Source organism: Heterodontus francisci, chromosome 6 (genome assembly GCF_036365525.1).
Source record: "Heterodontus francisci isolate sHetFra1 chromosome 6, sHetFra1.hap1, whole genome shotgun sequence".
In the NCBI taxonomy this organism is placed as follows: Eukaryota; Metazoa; Chordata; class Chondrichthyes; order Heterodontiformes; family Heterodontidae; genus Heterodontus; species Heterodontus francisci.
The window spans coordinates 81,261,696-81,285,323 of NC_090376.1; the positions used below are offsets into that span (position 1 = coordinate 81,261,696).

The 23,628-nt window shown below is 43.2% G+C and overlaps 1 protein-coding gene across 2 annotated transcripts in view; it reads left to right on the plus strand.

The window, feature by feature from the left end:
• The window catches only part of tmem135 (transmembrane protein 135), a 568,932-nt gene extending 564,246 nt beyond the window's left edge, over positions 1–4,686 (plus strand). For both annotated transcript variants that reach the window (XM_068033973.1, XM_068033974.1), the window contains one exon: positions 652–4,686. In XM_068033973.1, coding sequence (XP_067890074.1) covers positions 652–775 — 124 coding nt within the window. In that variant the 3' untranslated portion in view covers positions 776–4,686. The remainder of the gene's footprint in view (positions 1–651) is intronic.
• The last annotated feature ends 18,942 nt before the right edge of the window (positions 4,687–23,628 follow it).

A 23,628-nucleotide genomic window follows, 5' to 3' on the forward strand; every position in this document is an offset into this window, starting at 1 on the left:
ACCCCGCTCTCGCCCCCCCACCCCGCTCTCGCCCCCCCACCCCGCTCTAGCCCCCCCACCCCGCTCTAGCCCCCCCACCCCGCTCTAGCTCCCCCCCTCCCCGCTTTCGCTCCCCCTCCCCGCTCTCTCCCACTCCCCTTCCCCGCTCTCCCCCCTCCCCTCTCTCCCCCCCTCTCCCCCCTCCCCTCTCTCCCCCCTCCCCCCTCCCCTCCCCTCTCCCCCTCTCCCCCTCCCCTCTCCCCCCTCCCCCTCCCCTCTCCCCCCTCCCCTCTCCCTCCTCCCCTCTCCCCCCTCCCCTCTCCCCCCTCCTCTCTCCCCCCTCCTCTCTCCCCCCTCCTCTCTCCCCCCTCCCCTCTCCCCCCTCCCCTCTCCCCCCTCCCCTCTCCCCCCTCCCCCCTCCCCTCTCCCCCCTCCCCTCTCTCCCCTCCCCTCTCTCCCCTCTCTCCCCTCTCATTTCTCCCCCTCCCCTCTACCCCTACCCCCTCCCCCCTTCTACCACCTCCTCCCTCTCCCCTTCCCTCTTTTCCAACCTTTTCAGCTCCCTCTCCTCTTACCCCTCCCCCGCTTCTCAACCCATCCCTCCATCTCATCTCTTCCCCTCCCACTGGTGTATTTTTTCAGTATTAACCCTTATAATTTTGTTTTAATCAGGTTTGCTCTGATGAACAGAAGAGCATTGGATGTTTTTGGCACACAAGCCTCTAGAGACTTCAAAGGATTCATACCAAGACTGGACCCAAGATATACTGTCGTAACACATGAACTCCATTCCTGACTGTCTACTGCTTTGATTGACAAGGATAAACATTCAGTGCAGTGGTTCAGGTTCCTATGGCAAGGTTAACCTTCAAAAATATTTGTCAACAATCATATTCTTGCTGATTCCCTTACGAGAAGGGCTATTTAATTGAGTCCCTCTTATATTAAAAAAATGTGAATGCTTAAAGCACTTATATTTTGGAACATCAGTAGCTTCTGTTAATTGATTGATCCAGATTTTGTTGCAATTTTTGCTTGTTATTTTAAATGTGATGCATATAAATTCAGGTGTTTTACAAATCTCATTTATGCCAACTGCTTGTTGGTAGGATATCACTCATTTTATACACTGAATCTAATGGATTTGTTTCAGAAATTGACTGTTTTCTCTTTCATAAAGTCTACAGTATGGTTTCATTCCTTTTAGCCAATGGTTGACAGACAAATGAAATAAACAGAATTTGATGGAAAATAAGTTACATCCTGCTGTGTAAATTAAACCACCCACTTGCACTGCTGAAGAAACATCATTTTACCATTAAATTGCTCTCTATCATTTTTGATCAACAAAGCCCTATTCCTTTCTATTAAATAAGTAACCTCTTTACTACAAAATTCTACCCATTCTGATAACTTAAGGAATGTCTTAGTAGTAATTTCTGTTGCAGAATTTGTTAGTTCTCTTCTAACTGAATGGAAAATTTTCATACTCTGATATATTATAGGAATTATAAAGAAGATGACGAATTTTGGCTGTAAATGCAATAAAATGTGTATTTCAGGCAAAAGTTATTCACATCACAGGAGTTTAACACACATAAGGCTGTTCAATTAGAAATGTTACTTAGAAATTAATCCTAGAGGCTTTTATTGCATTAGGCTGCACTAACCCTTTGGGAGCTGAAGAACATTTGTTTCTGAGAATCAAACAATTGTCATCAGTAATTTGTTCACAAAGGATATAGTGCAACGATTGAAATTCCAACTATTAACATACAGTAAGGTTGAAAACTTACCAATTAAATCTTCTGCTTTATACTACACTGAACAAAATAGAAAGTTTCATTTTGAACATAGTCCATAATAGCGTGAAATGTCTTTTATTTGCAGAAGAAAGCATGTGTGTTGGATCTGTACGAAGCCGCCTTATGTCTACAGCTGATGATGTGTAAATTGAGCTATTTTAAAAAGTTGCAATAAAAAGCAGATGTTTAACAAGTGATATGCAGACGATGACACAAACTACTGTAATACACTACATATGATGTAAGTTTAGAATAGTGATTTCTTAGATCCATATATGTACTGATTATTAAAGATGCTTTGGTTGCAGGTTTAATCTTGAGATCTCCTAACTATGGCCTAAGCTGTTCAACTGGACCATCTTCATCAGTTTGAGTGGTAGGTCAAATTAGAGTGGGAGGTGCTATTGTTTCTGTAGTCTTATGCAAACATTACAGGTTCCTGGGAAACTTCAACTTTTTTGATATTTTACTCCCAACACAAGTGGTTGGTATTGACAGAGCTGTGACTTGTATTCCATCAAATAATGGCATGTGTCTGGTTAATAATCAGTATATTTACAGGTGTTAATTACCTCATAAAGCAGGACCTATCACAAAATGTGATGTGAGTTTCTTTGGTACCTTTGATCAAAACTGTGAGTATTCGAATTATTCCAATGAAATGGAAAAATTAACATTTTCCCTAGTATATACTGGAAAATTATTGTGGAAGAATTGCTTCGGCAACATGTCAAACTTTAAAAGGAATTCATGTCTTTTGTGAAAAATTGGTTTATTACATTGGTCTATATGTATTGAGCTACAAAGGGCCTAAAGGGCAGTTTGTACTTGTGTATGTATGGCTTACTAGTGCAAAGAGCACTGTTTGTTGCTTTTGTTACCATTCCATTTGTCCATTCTGCCTTAAACCTCTGCCTAGAAAACTTGAGTTTGAAACGCAAACATAAGAAAACAAAGGGCATGAACCCCTTCCTTTGTCAACAGACTCCTCCAGTGGTTTGTATAAAATGTCTTCACTGCAGAGAGTGGCAAAGCAAATCTGGAGTTTACACCATGTAATCACATTCATTTTTGTAAGAAAAATTAGAAAACTCAAAACATGTAAATCATGTGATAAATTTAAGGCTGCATCTTAACAAGTTTGTATAGTAATATAAATATCCTTTAATTTTAACAATTAAAATACAAATAAAACATCAGTGAGACCAAGTATATTTTTACTTGTAATGATGAAGGAAAATAGTATTATTGTCAGTTTTTATTTATCAGAAAGATGCTTTTTGGAAATATAGCAATGTAGTTCAAATAACAAATGCAGTTTAGAAGTGTATGCAAACAGTGGTTCTGACTCAAAATGTGTTAATCTCTGGTTGGTTTTAGTAACCCAAAGCCATTAATAATAGTTTCTTCAAACTTAGAGTATTTAAGCAAATGTAAGATGCAACAAGGATATCTATAATGATCCAATATTATGTAACAGTTATGTTGCCATAATATCCCAATTGGGTTTGAGATTTCAGTTGGAAATAAAAGACTAATGGGCTTCCATCTCCACAAGTGCACACAAAGCAACTGTATTTCAATTTTACAATTTAAAGTTCCAGTAAATGGTGAAAGTTGTGTAAACATTCTCTATATTGTGTGTAGTGATCAACTACAACAGGTTTTGTACTGCAATTTTTTGCTAGCCATCTCCTGCTGCATTATTATTCATAGGTGCGGAAAGTAGGAATAACTGTTCAGTAATGTTTTGTGTGCTATTCTGTGTATCTGTATGTAGACTTTCATAATATTGTGCATTCAACCATGGTGATTGATGCTGTAGTACCTCTTCAATTACCTTTCATTTCTTTTCATGGCATATAATGGACAGGTCTCCTTTAACATTCCTTCAACCAGTTTCAATTATTTAACTACTACCTGAAACTTTTCAAGTACAAGGTACTTTAAAACCAAAAAATTGGCCAGGACCAGGATATTTCAATTGAAAGAAAAATAATATACATCAATATATATGATATGCTTATTTCAAATATGAAGAAATGGCCAATTATTCCCTGGTGCTTGAATTCCAAAACGTCTTTGTCCTGCTTGCTTTTTTAATGATTTTTTGCCATTATGTTATTCAAGTTATCTCTTTTCTACAACTCCCAAATGCTGATGTTAGCAGAAAGAGGAGCGATGAAAAACCATTCATTTTAAATATTCTATTGCAAAAAAAAAAGGAAATAAAGTACATTTACTGTTTGCGGATACTTGTAGCAGTATTAAGATCTTGCTCCATCTTTGAATTGTTGTTGGAGAACTCTGACATAGTATTCTTTCATAGTTCGGGCCCGGATTGGAATCCAGCTCACATTAATGAGATGCAAGAGTTCTTTGTGAAATGAGCTTTGGTATTGCCCCCAGATTACCACTGGCCTTGGAGCTGCAGTATAAAACTACCAATTTGGGTCTAATTGGTACTGTGAAATCACAAGGGTGTCAGATTTTTTTTTAAGTCAGTAAATGTCTTACTGGTGCAGGAAGGGGGCATTCTGTTATGAATAGGATTATGACATATTTCCTGGGCCATTCTACTGGCAGTGCATTATGCTTACACCATGACAAATGTTTTCTCTTCAGCATTTCTACCCTAGTGAGCACAAAACAGTGACAAAAAGATGAAGATCAGAAAATGTTTTTATTACTCAGTGATTTCTGCATCCTGGACAGTAATGCTAATTTTACTGGAGGAGCCCTACTCAGTGATTCTGAATGAGTTTGGTTTCTTTATATTAAAATGAATCACATTTGGGTGCAAATTCTAAAATTCCTTCAGAAATACTACAAAATTGTATTATGTAGGTGTACTTATGTAAAATCTTTAACATGATAAAACATCCCAAGGTGTTTCTAAGGAGAGATGGACTGAGTGGCTATGTTTTATTTTGTAAGTTAATTAGAAGAGTTGGCTGAAGGCCAGAATAAAGTTAGCTTTTGAGGGGCTTTTCAAAAATGGGGGTGGGTAGTAGGAAAGAGTGTGATGGAATACTCTCCAATTGCCTGGATGAGTGGAGCAGCAACAACACTTAAGAGGCTCAGCACCAGCCAGGGCAATTGATTGGCACCCCATCCACCACCTTAAATATTCACTCCCTCCACCATCGGCACACAGTGGCTGCAGTGTGTACCATCTACAGGATGCACTGTAGCAACTTGCCAAGGCTCCTTCGACAGCACCTTCTAAACCTGTGACTTCTACCACCTAGAAGAACAAGAGCAGAAGGCACATGGCAGCACCACCACCTGCAAGTTCCCCTCCAAGTGACACTTCATCCTGACTTGGAACTATATCGCTGTTTCTTCATCATTGCTGGGTCAAAGTCTTGGAGCTCCCTCTCTAACAGCATTGTGGATGTATCTTCACCACATGGACTGCAACAATTCAAAAAGGTGGGTCACCACCACCTTCCCAAGGGCAATTAGATAAGGACAATAAATGCTGGCCTAGCCAGTGACCCCCATATTCCGAGTGAATGGCCCGAATTTTGCGGTCAGCGGCACAGAGAAATACTAACTTAGCTGGTTCATTGGCTGCAGCATGGTCCACTGACAAAACGATCTGAGACCCAGCAGCTAGGCACATTGCTGGCGAAGGCTCATTCCCTAATGATGTCACAAGCCTAAGACACATCCCTTGAGGTCAGTCTTCAGCTCAAAGGCAGGTAATTGTTTTAATATGATTTTAAATACTTTTGGACACTTCAAACATTTTTTTAAACTTTTATTTTTAAAATACTTTTAAACACCTTTCCAATGACTTGGAGAAGGGTGATATTTGTATTCACTCTTCGAACCTGCTGCAGAATCTTGTATTGTGATTATTCACAGCTCTTTTGAAATTTAAAATGTTGATTTAAAGATATATAAAGATGTGTAAGTTGATTATCGTATGGCGCTAGCTGTTGCAGTGGGGGATTTGTTGGTGTTTCTAAAAAGCACTTTATTTTAAAAAAGAAACACTGCCACACTTGCATCTGGCAGACTTAAACACCTCATTAAGCATTTATACACCTGGCCTTGGTGATGTGGTTGGCATTTCCCCTTCCTCAGCCGAACATTGGGCTGGATTTTGTTCTCCACCAGGCGTCTGATTCCGTGGCCAAGGGTGTCTGAAGGTGCTTCCAGGCGAGGGCAGCCACGTACCCTGACGCTGGGAGGGCCCTCAATTTAAATACATTAAAATGAATTAATTAATGAAACTCAGGTTGCCGCCTGATGTCCTGCTACAATCTTCGACTCGGTGGCCAGCATTCCTGTGCCTTCGGATCCCCGTCCGGGGAAACGAGGCACCACACTGGTGGGGAGGGGTAAGAAGGGAAGTTTACCAGTGCGGGAGGGGGAGATGGCAGGAAAGGTTGGAGTTGAAAATTTGTGTAGTTTAGAGGTTGGGGGAGGTCAGATGGTAAAGGTAAGTGTTTTGGGGGGAAAGGGCAAATAATTAATTTAAATGTTATCGGGGGCTGGGAGAGGGGCAAAAGAAATGTATTTATTTACTTCACCTTTAAATATTTAAACTTCCTGGTAGGGCTGACAGCCCTTTAAAAATGGCATCAGCAACTGTGCACAGGCAGCTGATGCCATTGCCCAGGCCAGACAACCCTACCCTCCAAATACCGCATGAAAGATTGTGGCAGCTTTGCGACATGCAGCCCGCATGGGCAGGCTGCCATTTTTTTTGCTCACCACCAAAACCAGCGGCGAGCACATAAAATTCAGCCCATTAATTGCATCCTTAAGGCTGGAATGAACACTCTTCCAACGCTGTTTAAGGCAAATATGTTGAGGAATGCAGAAACAGAATCCAAAATATCACTAGCTGAGAAAACAGAGTGTACCAGCCCACAGAATGAGATAAGATTTGTTAGACTAAAGTCTACCAAGTAAAATAGAAGCACTTCATAATTCCGATTATGGTGATTCAGGTTTATAATTGATAAAATGATAATACATAGGTTTTTTTCCCCTCCACCCCCTCCTCTGTCACATAGGTTGTTTCCCCATTGAGGCCCCAAAATGACCTCACATCATCCATTTGGAATATAAAAAGAAATTGATCTCTGATCCAATCATTACTTTTGTGATAACCACAACCTGTTCACAGTTGCCCTAAAAACAAACATTAAACGTCACATTGGGACAACACAGGGACCATTAATGCAACACCATGTTCTGACCACCTGTAATCCGATGTTGTCATTTTGAACATGAAATGCTGGTCGGGTTACTATGTGAAAATAGATGAATGGCACAGTATTGGATTTGAACAGATGTGTAATTAATATTCGCACTTTAATGCAAGACTCTTAACAAATTACAGCAATCAGACTAGAACAGATTCAATCGAAATGAATAACCTCTTCAAAAAAAGGTCAAACAACACTAAAGTGTTACCACTAAAATTCTCTCTCTTAGGGGGAAATCAAGCGAAGGCACCAAGTAAAAGTTAAACAGAAGCAGTTGTAAACGGTGTTTACAGATGTGGATGCACTCCCAAACAGGCTCTGCCACTACTTGGCAACTTAATAACAGTCACTGAACTTCAAAAAATACTTTTTTGGCTTGAAGCATTTTGTGGTGAGCTAAGGACATCAAAGATGCTGTATAAATGCAAGGTGTTTCTTTCTTGACTGCTAATATCGACTGCAACAATTTATAGTCCAACATCTGCACTTGCATTTGCATGAGTAGCTTAAGCTCAGATGGACTCATGTTTTGGGGGTCTCCTGAGCCCAGGAGACGGTGGTTTTCTTTGGTTCTTCCTGAACTCCGTCACCCTGAAAGCCTTTATTACAACAATTGTCACAGCACTAACACAGGACACTTCAGCTCTTCCTCAGTGAGAGAACACCCAGTATCACTGGTGCCTATTGTTTGTTGTTTGCTGTGTATAATAAAATTACCTGCATCTAAAACAACTGAATGTAGTCTCTTGTGAACCAAATGACTTTAAAACACTGTTCTTCCCATGTGCCAGTGTACTGCACCAAGGAACTTGTGAGCATCATATAGACCATTTAACTAATCATTGTGTTCGAATAGAATCATAGGAAAAGCCCCTATTCAATTAGTGCATGGCAAATTTGCACTCAATTCCAATTAACTCAACTTTGCTCCATATCCTTTGATACTTTTACCCCACAAAGACCCATCAACCTGAGTCTTGAAAACTCAAATTGAAAAAATATCTGCAGCCTTTTGGGTGAGAGCATTCCAAATATCCACTGCCTTGTGTGAAAAAAATTGTTTCCTGCTGGAGGGACATGAGGAAAAACGTTTTTACGCAGTGAGTGGGTTGACCTGGAACTTGCTGCCTACTAGGGTAGTAGAAGCAGAAATGATCAATGATTTCACAAGGAAATTGGATAGGCACTTGAGGGGAATAAACTTGCAGGGCTGTGGGGACAGAGTCAGGAATGTCACTGACTGGATTGCTCTACAGAGAGCCAGCATGGGCTCAAAGGGCCAAATGGCCTCCTTCAATGCTATAATAACTCTATGACTTCTCTGTATTGAATTCCGTTTGCTATTTTTCTGCCCACCTGATCGATCCATTGATATTTTGCTGCCATCTATGCTTTCTTCCTCGCCATCAACCATCCGACCAATTTTTGTATCATCTGCAAACTTTTTAATCATGGCTCCTACATTTAAGTCTCCTGCAGTGGAGAGTTTTCCCCATGATTTCCATTGACGTCAATCTTACTAGGACTCCCTGATGCCACACAGACAGCTGGATTTTATGGTTCCCACGCCCCCCCCCCCCCCCACCCCGAGGTGGAGTTGGAGGCGAGGGGTGCCAATTGAATCGCGGCAGGAAGTGAAGGGCCCATTGTCACCCCGTCACCAAGCGATTTTGCTGGGGGTGGGATAAGGCTGATGACCGCCTTTCCATCCAGAGGCCAATTGAGACCCTTCAGTGGCCTATTAACGGCCATTTAAGGGCCTCTTCCCGCTGCCGCAGGGATCTAACCAGCAGCGGGCATGCCTCCGCCATATGGGGAGGCCACCACGTTGTCAGGCAGTGCATTCCAGGTCTTAACCACTTGCTGCGTGGAAATGTTTTTCCTCATGTCACTTTTGCTTTTCTTACCAAATACTTGAAATCTGTGCCCTCTCGTTCTCAACCCTTTCACGGGTGGAACGGTTTGTCTCTATCTACTCTATCCAGACCCCTCACAATTGTGAATACCTCTATCAAATCACCTCAGTCTTCACTTCAAGGAAAACAGTCCTAACTTCTCCAATCTATCTTCATAACTGAAGTTCCTCATCCCTGGAACCATTTTCGTGAATCTTTTCAGCTGAGGCCGTACTAGGTCTTATACAAATGCAACATAACCTCCTTGCTCTTGTACTCTATGCCCCTATTAATAAGGCCCAGGATACTGTGCTTTATTAACCGCGCTCTCAACCTGTCCTGCTACCTTCAATGACTTATGCACATTTATACCATGGTTCCTCTGCTCCTGCACCCCCTTTAGAATTGTACCCTTTATTTTATATTGTCTCCCCATGTTCTTCCTACCAAAATGAATCACTTCAGATTTCTGTGCATTGACCTTCATCTGCCATCTGTCTGCCGGTTCCACCAACTTGTCTATGTCCTTTTGAAGTTCTACACTATCCTCCTCACAGTTCACAATGCTTCCAAGTTTCATATCATCTGCAAACTTTGAAATTGTACCCTGTACACCAAGGTCTAGGTCATTAATATATATCAGGAAAAGCAAGGATCCCAACACTGACCCCTGGGGAACGCCACGACAAACCTTTCTCCAGCCTGAAAAACATCCATTAACCACTACTCTTTGTTTCCTGTCACTCAGCCAATTTCGTATCTATGTTGCTACCGTCCCTTTTATTCCATGAGCTACAAGTTTACTCACAAGTCTGTTGTGTGGCACTGTATCAAACGCCTTTTGAAAGTCCATCTACACTACATCTTCGGCATTGTCCTCATCAACCCTCTCTGTTACCTCCTCAAAATCTCCAGCAAGTTAGTTAAATATGATTTTCCCTTAAATCCATGCTGGCTTTCCTTAATTAATTCGCTTTTGTCCATGTGACTTGATTTTGTCCCGAATTATTTTTTCTAGAAGTTATTCCACCACCAAAGTTAAACTGACTGGCCTACAGTTGCTGGGCTCATCTTTACACCTTTTTTTGAACACGGTATAACATTTGCAATTCTCCGGTCCTCTGATGCCACCCCCGAGTCTAAGGAATACTGAAAAATTATGGCCAGTGCCTCTGCGAATTCCACCCTCACTTACCTCGGTATCCCTGGATGCATCTATTCGGGTGCATTATCCACTTTAAGTGCAGGCAGCCTATCTAATACTTCCTCTTTCAGTTTTAAACCCCTCTAGTGTCTGACTTGCCTCCTGTTTCAACATTGACTGGGTTGCATTTTCTTCCTTGGTAAAGACAGATGCAAAGTATTAATTTAATACCTCAGCTAAGCCTTCTGCCTCCATCTGTAAATCCCCTTTCTGGTCCCTAATCAGCCCCACTTCTCCTTTTACCACCTTTTTACTATTTATATGCCTATAGAAAACTTTGGGATTTCCTTTGATGCTAGCTGTCTGTCTCTTTTCATGCTCTTATTTGATTTTTCACTTCCGCTCTGGACCTTCTATATTCAGCCTGGTTCTCAGTAGTATTTTCTACCTGTCATCTGTCATAAGCACACTTTTACTTCTTTATCTTAATCTCTAACTGTGAACTGGAAAAAAAATCCTGCCATTCAAATGTGTGCTGGCAGAAAAGTCTTGATGCCATATTTCTCCTAGAAAGCTTACTAGACTAATACTTGACAAGTCCAGAATGGACTGCTTCTGAAATGATCGTAGTGGCCCTTCTCCGTATAACTGGATGCCAGACCAGAAAAGGGACAACTGACTGCCTTCCATATCTTCTTTTTTCTTCAAGAATTAGCAAGTATTTGGCCAAAGTAGTTTTTAAAATTTTTTTTTTGTAACAGACCTCTGCAGAGTGAGCCCAAATCACAGTTGGCCTCCAGCACAGGTGGTTTTCAAACAACATCTTGTCCTGTCGGTGAACTTGGTCAAAAATAAAACACATCCATGGAATCTTTTTTTCCTGTGTGTGTGTGGTTGGGGCACTTTTAAAAAGGGAACTTTCATAATTTAGTCGGTCTGTTAATGCTTTACTTCGTTACTGGTTAAGTCTTGTTTTGTAATAAACTGATAATTCTGTTGTTTATTGAAGAGGCCTAGTTGGTGTATTTTGTTCTGGGATAAAAAAAAGAGCATATGATTGAATGTATCGGTAAACATTTAAATAGATGTTGTGACCTGTGGAGAAGTGGAACTAGAAAAGTCAATGCACTCCTCCCGCCTCGGTCGTCACAGCCTTCAAATGATCTGCACTCTCACCAAGCCATAAAACCTTCTGCACCTGAAGTAGAGTGTATTTCAAATCTGTGCCATTTCACAATTCACTTAGCGGTGGGAATTGTGGAGCAGAGGTTAATCAGTTCGGGGCTTTCCACAAGTAGAATATAAAGTGGGTTATTTATTAGGGCTAGAAGTAACAGGATGAAGGCCTGAGCAGGAACAGCAATCTAACAGGAATTAGCATCAATCAGTGCAAAGTGACATTCCTTCATTAGCATTAAGGAAACAAGCAGCAGAACAGAATGAAATGCTAGGTGGAGCAGTGGTAAAAGTGACTAACATCAGAGGCAATGCATAGCGAACTATGTCCTGAGCAGTGGAAGCAGCACCCTCAGCAATGAGTTGTCAGGATACTGTTCTCGGGAAAGTTCCTGATGGGATGCTGGAATCCCAGTGGTGACCTGATACTGAAGATAGGGACAGAAGGAACAAAGCACTGATTTACCTTTTGGCTTTAAAACTATAGGCCAGTATTTTTTTTACTAATAATAGTGAGGCTCTCCGTGCTCACCTTTATTACTGGGTAAAACTGACAGCAAATTCTGGCATTCACACATGTAGTTATATGCGGAATTCTGGAAATTGCTTTCAGTGATATTCTGCGTCTCTATAGGCTGCGGCGTCATGGTCTTTATTGATGGTATCAATATAGAAATCACTGTTAAGGTGTGAACCTAGGCTAATTACCCTCTATAATTACACCAAAGACTGATGAAAGCTTAAGCCTTATTCAGTCAGAAGTAACTGAGATTTTAATGGCATAGTAAGTCATTATTACTGCTGAACATCCTTTCTGGCCCTGAAAAATTTATTTTACAAGCATGCAGTCTCATTCCATCAGAGGAAAATTAAAGTTGAAGAGTTTTTAAAAAAAATAAATATTTTTATATAGCTTTATGTTTTGCTCTGTTATGTCTTTCACTTAATCCCATGTGTACGATCCAATCTTTATTTTGCTTCATGTACAGTGATTTGAATGTAATTTATATTTCTGAGTTTTACCGGCTGTGAGGATTGTTCAATTTGGTTAAACAAATTCCTTGCTGGTTGACCCAGACATGGAAAGCACAGATCCCTTGTAGAGGGTAACAAATTCAAACAGACACCAGACAGCTCACAACAATATCAGGGCCATAATCTTTTTAAAGAGGTATGGAAGCTTCAAAAAGCAGGGGGAGAGGAAACTGCAAAAAAGTGGCAATGATGGCCATACATAGAGGTGGGGGGAGGAGAATTCAACAGGTGCCATCTTGGTAATCTAAAGGAGCCAATTGAAACAAGGTCTTATGTGTAGATCATCCATATTCTGGAGACTATCTGATCTTTCAGCTTGGCTCAGTTGATGGCATTCTTGTATCTGAAGCAGAAGTTTGACCTTCAGTGTGTAATCTAGACTGAAATTATAAGTAGTGCATTGGTGGAGGTGATGTCCTTTGAATGAGACATTATAATGAGGTTCTATCGTTATACAGTGATTTATATGAATTCTAATGAGCCTTGGCATAATTCAAAGAAGAGCAGAAAGTTATCCAATTATCAGCATTCATCCCTCAATTAAAAACAAACTACATTTGGAAGTGTCTCGAGACTTACAAATTTGGATCTGCTGAAGATACTTTTTTTTTGTTCAGTCCTGAGATGTGGGTGTCATTGACAAAGCCAGAATTTATTGCCCAGCCCTAATTGCTCTTGAAAGGTGGTGGTGAACCACTGGTTTGATCTGCTGTGGTCTGTGTGGTGAAGGTACAGCTACATGTGGTGAATAGTGATATATTTTCAAGTCAGATGGTCTATGACTTGGAGGGGAACTTGCAGGTGTTGGTGTGCCCATGCGCCTGCTGCTGTTGGGCTTCTAGGTGATGCAGTTTTGGGATGTGCGATTGAAGAAGCCTTGGCGAGTCGCTGGAATACATCTTGTATATGGTATCCACAAACAGGACTGTCCCAGCAGACCCATTGTTTCAGCCTGTACCTGCCCCACTGAACTTATTTCTTCCTATTTTGACTCTATCTTTTCTCCCCTGGTCCAGTCTTTTCCCACCTACATCCGTTACTCTTCTGACGCCCTACGTCATTTTGACATTTTCCAGTTTCCTGGCCCTAACCGCCTCCTCTTCACTATGGACATCCAATCCCCCACCACAGCAGTTTGAGGGCTCTCGGCTTCTTCCTTGAACAGAGGCCCAACCAGTCCCCATCCACAACCACCCTCCCCTGCCTGGCTGAACTTGTTCTCACGTTGAACAACTTCTCCTTCAACTCCATTCACTTCCTTCAAGTAAAAGCTGTTTCTGTGGGTCCTAGTTATGCCTGTCTTTTTGTGGGATATATCAAAAATGTCTTGTTCCAGTCCTACTCAGACCCCCTCCCCCAACTCTTTTTCCGGTACATTGATGACTGTATCGGTGCCGTTTCCTGCTCCTGCCTGGAACTAGAAAACTTTATCAACTTTGCTTCTAATTTCCACCCTTCTCTCACTTTCATATGGTCCATCTCCTACACTTCCCTTCCCTTCCTCGACTTCTCTATCTCCATCTCTGGCGATAGGCTGTCTACTAATATTCATTATAAGCCCACCTACTCCCATAGCTACCTCGACTACACTTCTTCACATCCTGCCTCCTGTAAGGATTCCATTCCATTCTCCCGGTTTCTCCATCTCCGTCGCATCTGCTCTGATGATGCTACCTTCCATGACTGTGCTTCCTTTTTCCTCAACCGAGGATTCCACCCCACTGTGGTTGACAGGGCCCTCAACCGTGTCCGGCCAAATTTCCCGCACCTCTACCCTCACCCCATCCCCTCCCTCCCAGAACCGCGACAGGGTTCCCCTTGTCCTCACTTTCCACGCCACCAGCCTCCAGATCCAAAGGATCATCCTCCGCCACATCCAGCGTGATGCCACTACCAAACGCATCTTCCCCTGTCAGCATTCCAAAGGGATCGTTCCCTCCGCGACACCCTCTTCCACTCCTCCATTACCTCCACCACCTCATCCCCCTCCCACGGCACCTTCCCCTGCAATCGCAGGAGGTGTAATACCTGCTCATTTACCTCCTCTCTCCTCACCATCCAAGGCCCCAAACACTCCTTTCAGGTGAAGCAGCGATTTACTTGTACTTCTTTCAATTTAGTATACTGTATTCGCTGCTCGCAATGTGGTCTCCTCTACATTGGGGAGACCAAACGCGGATTGGGTGACCACTTTGCGGAACACCTCCGCTCAGTCCATAAGCATGACCCCGAGCTTCCGGTTGCTGGCCATTACAGCACCCTCCCTGCTCTCATGCTCACATCTGTCCTGGGATTGCTGCAGTGTTCCAGCGAACATCAATGCAAGCTCGAGGAACAGCATCTCATTTACCAATTAGGCACACTACAGCCTGCTGGACTGAACATTGAGTTCAATAATTTCAGAGCATGACAGCCCCCCCCCTCCCCCTTTTTATGTTCAGTTATTTTTTCTTTTTTATTTGATTATTTTATTTTAGGTTTTTTAGTGTGTTTAGTTTGTTTCTACTGTGCCTACCCACTGTTTCTGTTTTTAAATTTTTTTTTAATGTTTGTGCTTTGTGCTTTACAGTCTATTCACACCCTCTCTGTACTAACGCTTTGTCTTTTGACACACCATTAACGTACAGTTTGCCTTTGTTCCATGTCCACCTGGTCATTTATTCTCTGTGATCTTGTCCTATCAACACTTTCTCTTTTGTTACCTCTTGCCCCTGCCTTACTTGCTTAAAATCTTTTAAGTTTCTAATATGTGTCAGTTCTGAAGAAGGGTCACTGACCTGAAACGTTAACTCTGCTTCTCTCTCCACAGATGCTGCCAGACCTGCTGAATATTTCCAGCATTTCTTGTTTTTATTTCGGATTTGCAGTGGTAAATGGGGCACCAATCAAACAGCTTGCTTTGTTCAGAATGGTATCGAGCTTCTTGAGCGTTACTGGAGCTGCACTCATCCAGGAAAGTGGGAAGTATTCCTTTACGTAATAGTACTCCAGAACTTGCCGTGTCCCTAGCCAAGCTGTTCCAGTCCAGCTACAGCACTGGCATCTACCTGTCAATGTGGAAAATTGTCCAGGTATCTCCTGTAAAGAAAAAGCAGGACAAGTCCAACCCGGCCAATCACTACCCCATCAGTCTACTCTTGATCATCAATAAAGTGGTGAAAAGTGTCGTCAACAGTGCTATCAAGCAGCACTTGCTTAGCAGTAACCTGCTCAGTGACGCTCAGTTTGGGTTCAGTCAGGGCCACTCAGCTTCTGACCTCATTACAGCCTTGGTTCAAACATGGACAAAAGAGCTGAACTCAAGAGGTGAGGGTGAGAGTGACTGCCCTTGACATCAAGGCAGCATTTGACCGAGTATGGCATCAAGGAGCCCTAGCAAAACTGGAGTCAATGGAAATCGGGGAAAATTCTCCGCTGGTTGGAGTCATACCTAGCACAAAGGAAGATGATAGTGGTTGTTGGAGGTCAATCATCTGAGCTCCAGGACATCACTGCAGGAGTTTCTCAGGGTAGTGCCTTAGGCCCAACCTTCTTCATCAATGGCCTCCTTCAATCATAAAGTCAGAAAAGGGGATGTTCGCTGATGATTGCACAATGTTTACCATTCGCGACTCCTCAGATACTGAAGCAGCCCCTGTAGACATAGAGCAAGACCTGGATAATATCCAGGCTTGGGCTGATAAGTGGCAAGTAACATTCGTGCCACAGAAGTGCCAGGCAATGACCATCTCCAACAAGAGAGAATCTAACCATCTCCCCTTGACAGTCGATGGCATTACAATTGCTGAATCCCCCACGATCAACATCCTGGGGGTTACCATTGACCTGAAACTGAACTGGAGTAGCCATATAAATACCATGGCTACAAGAGCAGGTCAGAGGCTAGGAATCCTGCAGCAAGTAACTCACCTGCTGACTCCCCAAAGCCTGTCCACCATCTACAAGGCAAAAGTCAGGAGTGTGATGGAATACTCATCACTTGCCTGGATGAGTGCAGCTCCGACAATACTCAAGAAGTTTTACACCATCCAGGATAAAGCAGCCCGCTTGATGGGCACCCCATCCACAAACATTCACTCCCTGCACAGTGGCAGCAGCGTGTACCATCTACAAGATGCACTGCAGCAATGCACTAATGCTGCTTAGACAGCACCTTCCAAGCCCGCAACCTTTACCACCTAGAAGGACAAGGGCAGCAAATGCATAGGAACTCCACCACCTGCAAGTTCCCCTCCAAGCCACACACAATCCTGACTTGGAACTATATCGCCGTTCCTTCACTCTTGCTGGGTCAAAATCTTGGAACTCTCTTCCTAACAGCATTGTGGGTGTACCTACCCCACATGGACTGCAACGGTTCAAGAAGGCAGATCACCACCATCTTTTCAAGAGCAATTAGGGATGGGCAATAAATGTTGGCCAAGCCAGCATCACCCACATCCCATGAATGAATAAAAAAAATCACGCTCCTGATTTGGACCCTGTAGATGGGGCTTTCGGGAGTCAGGAGGTGAGTCATTTCCACAGAATATCTAGCAACTAACCTGCTGTTGTAGCCACAGTATTTATATGGTGGCTCCAGTTAAGTTTCTGGTCTGTGGTCACCCCAGGATGTTGATGGTGAGGAATTTACTGATGGTAATGCTGTTGGCACTTGCATGGCACAAATGTTACTTGCCACTTATCAGCCCAAGCCTGAATGTTGTCCAGGTCTTGTTGCATGCAGGCAAGGATTGTTTAATTATCTGAGGAATTGTGAATGGAACTGAAGACTGCAATCAGCAGCGAATATCCATACTTCTGACCTTATGATGGAGGGATGATGATTGATGAATCAGCTGATGATGGTTGGGCCTAGGACACTGCCCTGAGGAACTCCTGCAGCAACCACAATCATCATCATTTGTGCTAGGTATGACTCCAGCGAATGGAGAGCTATCCACCTGATTCCCATTGACTTAATTTTACTAGGGATAGAATCTAGAGTTATACAGCACAGAAACAGGCCCATCATGTCTGTGCCGGCCATCAAGCACCTATCTATTCTAATCCCATTGGAAGCCACACTGGGTCAAATACTGCCTTGATGTCAAGGGCAGTCAATCTCACCCCACCTCTGAAATTCAGCTCTTTCGTCTATGTTTGGACCAAAGCTGTAATGAAGTCTGAAACTGAGTGACCCTGGTGGAACGCAAACTGAGATTCTGTGAACAGATTATTGCTGAGCAAGTGCCACTTGATAGCACTGTCAATGACACCTTCCATCACTTTGCTGATGATTGAGAATAGACTGATTAGGTGATAATTGACTGAATTGGATTTGTCCTGTCATTTGTCTTCAGCACTACAGCCAGGATATTAGATTAGATTAGATTCGAGATACAGCACTGAAACAGGCCCTTCGGCCCACCGAGTCTGTGCCGACCATCAACCACCCATTTATACTAATCCTACACTAATCCCATATTCCTACCAAACATCCCCACCTGTCCCTATATTTCCCTACCACCTACCTATACTAGTGACAATTTATAATGGCCAATTTACCTACCAACCTGCAAGTCTTTTGGCTTGTGGGAGGAAACCGGAGCACCCGGAGAAAACCCACACAGACACGGGGAGAACTTGCAAACTCCACACAGGCAGTACCCAGAATCGAACCCGGGTCCCTGGAGCTGTGAGGCTGCAGTGCTAACCACTGCGCCGCCCTTATTGGGGCCCATAGCCATTGCTGTATCCAGTGCGCTCAGCCGTTGTTAGCACATGAAATGAATTAAATTGGCTGAAGACTGACATCTGTGATGCTCGGGACCACGGGAGGAGACCAAGATGGATCATCCACTCAGCACTTATGGTTGAAGATGGTTCTGCCATTATTGAGAATGAAGAAGTTCATAGGTCTGCCTCCTCCCATTGTCCACCACCATTCACAACTGGACTGCAGAGAGTTGTGGAATCGGTTAGCTATGTCTATAACATGCTGCTTCCGCTGTTTAGCATACATGTAGTCTTGAGTTGTCGCTTCACCAGATTGGCACCTCATTTTTAAGTATGCCTGGTGCTGCTGCTGGCATGCTTTTCTACATTCATTGAACGAGCATTGGTCCTCTGCCTTAAAGGCCTGCTACCTGACCCGGACCCGACGACATGCGTCGGGTCGGGCCCTTCTTCCGGATCGGCTTTCGTGCTCGGGTCGGGTCGGGCCAAGTCTGGGTCGTGGTCGGGATGGGTTGAGCCGGAAACACACGTTAAGTGCTCTGCCGGTAAGTCGAAAATAAAAAACTTACCTGAGCTGGGTGTCCAGGATGAAACTGAGTCTGCGCAGTGAGCGAGTGGCATCACTATGACGTCATCACGCACGCATGCAGCTTCCTGGAGGTTCCGAGGCCGAAGGTAAGTAAAGGGATTGTCGGGGCAGGCTCGGGGCGAAATTGGAGGGACTCGGGCCGGGTCGGGCTTGGGTCCGCTGTGGATTGGTCGGGTTCTTTTTCCCGACCTGAACAGGCCTTTACTCTGCCTTGATGGTAATGGTAGAGTGAGGGATATGTCCGGCAATGAGGTTACACACTGTGGTGGTGCACAACTCTGCTGTTGATAGCCCACAGCTCCTCATGGGCGCCCATTTATGAGCTGCTATATCTACTCTGAATCTAAAAGCAAAATACTACAGCTGCTGGAAATCTGAAATAAAAACAGAAAGTGCTGGAAATACTCAGCAGGTCATGCAGCATCTGTGGAGAAAAAAACAGTTCATGTTTCATTAACTTTCATCAGGCTGGGAAAGGTTTTAAGCAAGTGAAAGGGGGAGAGTTGGCAAAAGAACAAAAGGGAAGTTCTCTGATAGGTTGGAAGCCAGGAGAGATTAAATGACAAAAGAGTTGCTGGTGCAAGGCCAAAGGGAATGGTAATGGGATAAGTAAAAAAACAAAATATATATCTAGAGGAGGTGCAAAAGGCAAAATGCTGAACGGCTGCTGCCCGAAAATAAAGAGAATAATAAGACAGTAAAACCAAAATCTGCAAAGATGCAAGCAAAATGGGTGCAGAGGTTATGATCTGAAATTGTTGAACTCGATGGTGAGTCCAGAAGGCTGTAAAGTGCCTAATCATCGACATTAAATGGCGAGCAATTAATAAAACCTGTTTATCTTTCCACAAAGTTTCGTTAAAGGTGATCAGACTTGTAAACTATCATGGATGGGTTTCAGAATACGCTCTGATCTTTAAGAGAAACATGTCCCAATCTTATACAATTTGGCTACCTTGGACTGGATCTATGCACAGCACATGCATAGGTGCACATTTATATTGCTTCTAATCTTTCATCCTTCTCTCTTTTGCAAGCTTTGTTTTTGGTACTTTAAATGTGTAGACCAAGTTGCCTTGCAGGCTATTCAAATGTGCTGTCTTAGCAACTGTCCCCTTATCCCAGTAGGGGCCATCTCTTGACCTAGGTGTTTATCATGCTCTGTCTTTTGAGTTTCCACACTCTTTGTTCATACATTTCCCCTCTCTTCCATATCCATGGCCTGGCTAAAATACTAAAGCAAAGCATGCTGGGATATTTTGACCATTTAAAGTTATTCTAACAGTATTCTACACACAAATAATAACAAAAAAATTAAGGTAAGGATAGGCCACCCAGTGGTGCTCCAGATGAACTTTCATGAAATGACAGTGAAGTGCAGAAATATTGAATAATTACTTTGCCTCAGTATTTACCAGACAAATTGACAGGATGGGCATGTATTAGAAGAGATCAAAAAGTTATAAAGACATTTACGGTAGAATAGCGGAAGACAATTGATCAACTAGACACTTCGGATAAAACCCCTGGTTCATATGGATAACATCCACACATACTGAAAGAAACTAGGGAAGAGATAATAGAGGCCCTATTATATTTAAAATCTAATCAGAAAAGGGTGGTTCCAAAGGACTGATTGTCAGTTAATGGAGTCATGGAGTCAACTACGGTATAGATGGAGGCCATTTGGCCCATCGAGTTCATACCTGCTCGATCACCGTAGCCCTGAAAGTTTGTTTGCTTCAAGTACCCATCCAATTTCCTTTTGAAATCATTGATTGTCTCCACTTCCACCACCCATGTGGGCAGCGAGTTCCAGGTCATTACCACTCACTACTAAAAAAGTTCTTCCTCACATTCCCCTTGCATCCCTTGCCCAAAACCTTCAATCTGTGTCCCCTAGTCTTTGTACCATTTGTTACTAGGAACAGTTATTCCTTGTTTAACTTATGTAAGCCTGTCATAATTTTGTACATCTCTATCAAATCACCCCTTAATGTCCTTTGTTCCAAGGAGAACTATACCCCAGCTTTTCCAATATAAAAGCAAAATACTGCAGATGCTGGAAATCTGAAATAAAAACAGAAGTTGCTGGAAATACTCAGCAGGTCATGCAGCATCTGAGGAGAGAGAAGAAGAGTTAACGTTTCAGTTCTGTGACCTTTTATCCGAACTGAGTCCTGATGAAATTTCCCTGCTTTTGTACTCTATGCCTCTACTTATGAAGTTCAGGAACCCATATGCTTGACTAATCACTCTCTCAATATGTCCTGCCACCTTCAAAGATCAATGCATATGCACCCCCAGGTCCCTCTGTTCCTGTATGCTCTTTAGAACTGCACCACTAAGTCTATATTGCCTCGCTCTATCCCTTTTGCCAAACTGCATCACCACTTTTTTTTTTACAAAAAAGGAAAATGAAACAAATCCAGGGAACTAGAGAACAATTAGCTTAATATCAGCAGTAGGCAAGATATTGGAATCTTTACTCAGAGATGCAATGGAAAAAATCTAGAAATGAAAAATATGACAGAATAGCAAAAATTTCAAAAGGGAAGTTCATGCTTGATTAACCTTATTACATTTCTTTGAAGAAATAACAGAAAGTAAATAGGGTAATGCAGTGGTTGTTATTTATATGGACTTGGCTTTGATAAGGTACCACATAGTATGGTCAGAGTATGTGAAGTCAGGAGTTAAGTAACAGAATGGATAGCAAACTAGCTACAAAACAGAAAACAGAGTGGGGTTTAAAGGCAGTTACTCAGACGCATGGAGGGTGGGAAGAAGTCTTCAACAGGAATCGGTACTGGGGCCATTGTTGTTCACTATTTACATAAATGATTTGGACTCAAGAATCAGAAGTAAAATATCAATTCTTGGAAGACCCCAAATTGGATGGGGGGGGTGGGGGGGGGATGGTGATTATCAATAATATTGAGGAAGATTGCGACAAGGTGGAAGAAGACGTGGTGCATTTTGGTAGGAGGAATAAGGAGGTCACCTACTCCTTGAAAAATAAGTGTCTAAATAGGGTAGAAATGCAAACAGATATGGGGTACAGATTCACAAATTATTAAAACAAACAATGCAGGATAACAGACCCATAAAAATGCAAAGCACTGAGGCTCATTTTGAGAGGAATAGAATTCAAAAGCAGAGAAGTTACTTTAAACATATGTAAAACTTTTGTTCGACCATGTACTGTGGACAGTTCTAGTCTCCATGGGTTGAATTTTAATTGCACGCAGCGCTCCGCGATGGTATGCTTTCAACTCGGCAGCCTTCCGATATTGCCGCGGGGGCTCAATTAAATAGAGGAGTCGGAGTGGCCGCTCCCAATGATGTGTAGGGTGCGTCCCCGGCAATGACGTCCAGCGCCATTTTTAAACGGCTTTTAACGCTTAGAATGAATTTTAATTTTTATGGGTACATAATCCGAAATTTTTTATTAACAATTAATAAAGATGTGGAGGCCTTCCTCAACTGCACCCCCCACAATGGTCATTTAGGTGGCACTTATTGTCAAAAAAATACTTGATTTCCTTCCTGAACTCCCCCCCCACCCCCCCCCCCCCCCCCCGGCCAAACCTTCTAACATTTGGCCTCGAGCCCCTTCCCACTATTCACACAACCAATTAAATGTGTTTTCCCCGCTCCCCCACCCTGAAAATTTTCTTCTTTCCCCCTTCCCCACCAGGTTCTGGCCTCGGACCTCCAGAGTTCTGAACGCGCGCAAAGCACGAATGGCGGTAGTCGCCTGCTGGTAAGTTTATTTGCATCTCATTTAGTGTAATTACATATGTATATGAAGGGCTCACCACCAGGCGGCGGTGGGGCCCGCACCGAAGTCCTCACGCCGCTGCTAATATGCAGCAGGCCCTTCTCGATGTTGTGGGTCGAAGCGAGCCTCTACCGGCCCCCACGCTGCAGTCCGCGCCGTCAAGGAGCCAGTAAAAATCAGCCCCATATTACAAAAAAACGTATAGACGCACTGCAGAAAATGCAAAAAAGATATATAAAGATGATCCAGAACTGACAGGATACAATTGTAAGGAAACCCTGAGCAGGCTGGGGCTCTTTAAGAAGAGAGGACTGAAAGGTAACCTAATAGAGCTCTTTAAGTCATGAAAAGTACCATTGAGGTAGATGTAAAGAAGATGTTGCCACTTGTGGGAGAGTCCAAAACTAGTTCAACAGGTGCAGCTTACATCATATTCTTTTGAAGTCAGCCTTACTTGAACTATAAATCTCAGTTAGTGTGTGATCTTCTATAGGCCATATTAGATTTAATAATCAGTAATGAACCAGAATTAATAATCTGACAATAAGGGAGCACCTTGCAAACAGTGACCATAACATGGTAGAGTTTGGTATATTGGCCTGTATTTTGCAGTCAGCAGCAAAGGAACAGCACTCGCCATTCAACTTGCTGACAACTGCCCACAAAGTTTTTGCGGGCTTTTAAGTGGAGACTTGCTTGGATCTGGCATCTAATCCAGTGCAGTGCCCTCTTTAGGGGATCTGAAGCATCTGTGAGCAGGACAAGAAGCAGTGTGGCTCTTCAATCAGACTGAAGAATCCTCCCTGAGATATGTAGGCTGGAATTTTACCAGAACGCAGTGTGTCCCGCCACTAGGATCAAATGTGGGTCCAGAGCCTGTGAGGGCGAACAGCGGGACTGAGGAGGAGGAGATTTTACCGGCGGTGGCCTATCACCGTCCAATTAAGGACAGTGGCCTGCCTCTCAGCTGATAGAGGTGGCTGCTGCTGAGGCTGCAAGGAGAAGGCACCTCCGTGTTGAGGTGCTCTCGAAGGTCAATAAGAAATTCCTTGACATGCCACAGGCAGGCAGGCCCCAGTGACCAGAGGGGGTGAACCCTCCAGCAGCAGCATTGGAGATGCAGGGGTGGCCATTGCCACTGAGGGGCCCTTCTGTGGGACATGGAGCCTCTGGGAAGGAAAACAGTCCCTCTAGGAAACATCTGGAGGGCCGCCTTGAACTAGCTGGCAGTCTCCTGGCATGATGGGGAGCTGTTCGGACACCAGTAAAATCCAG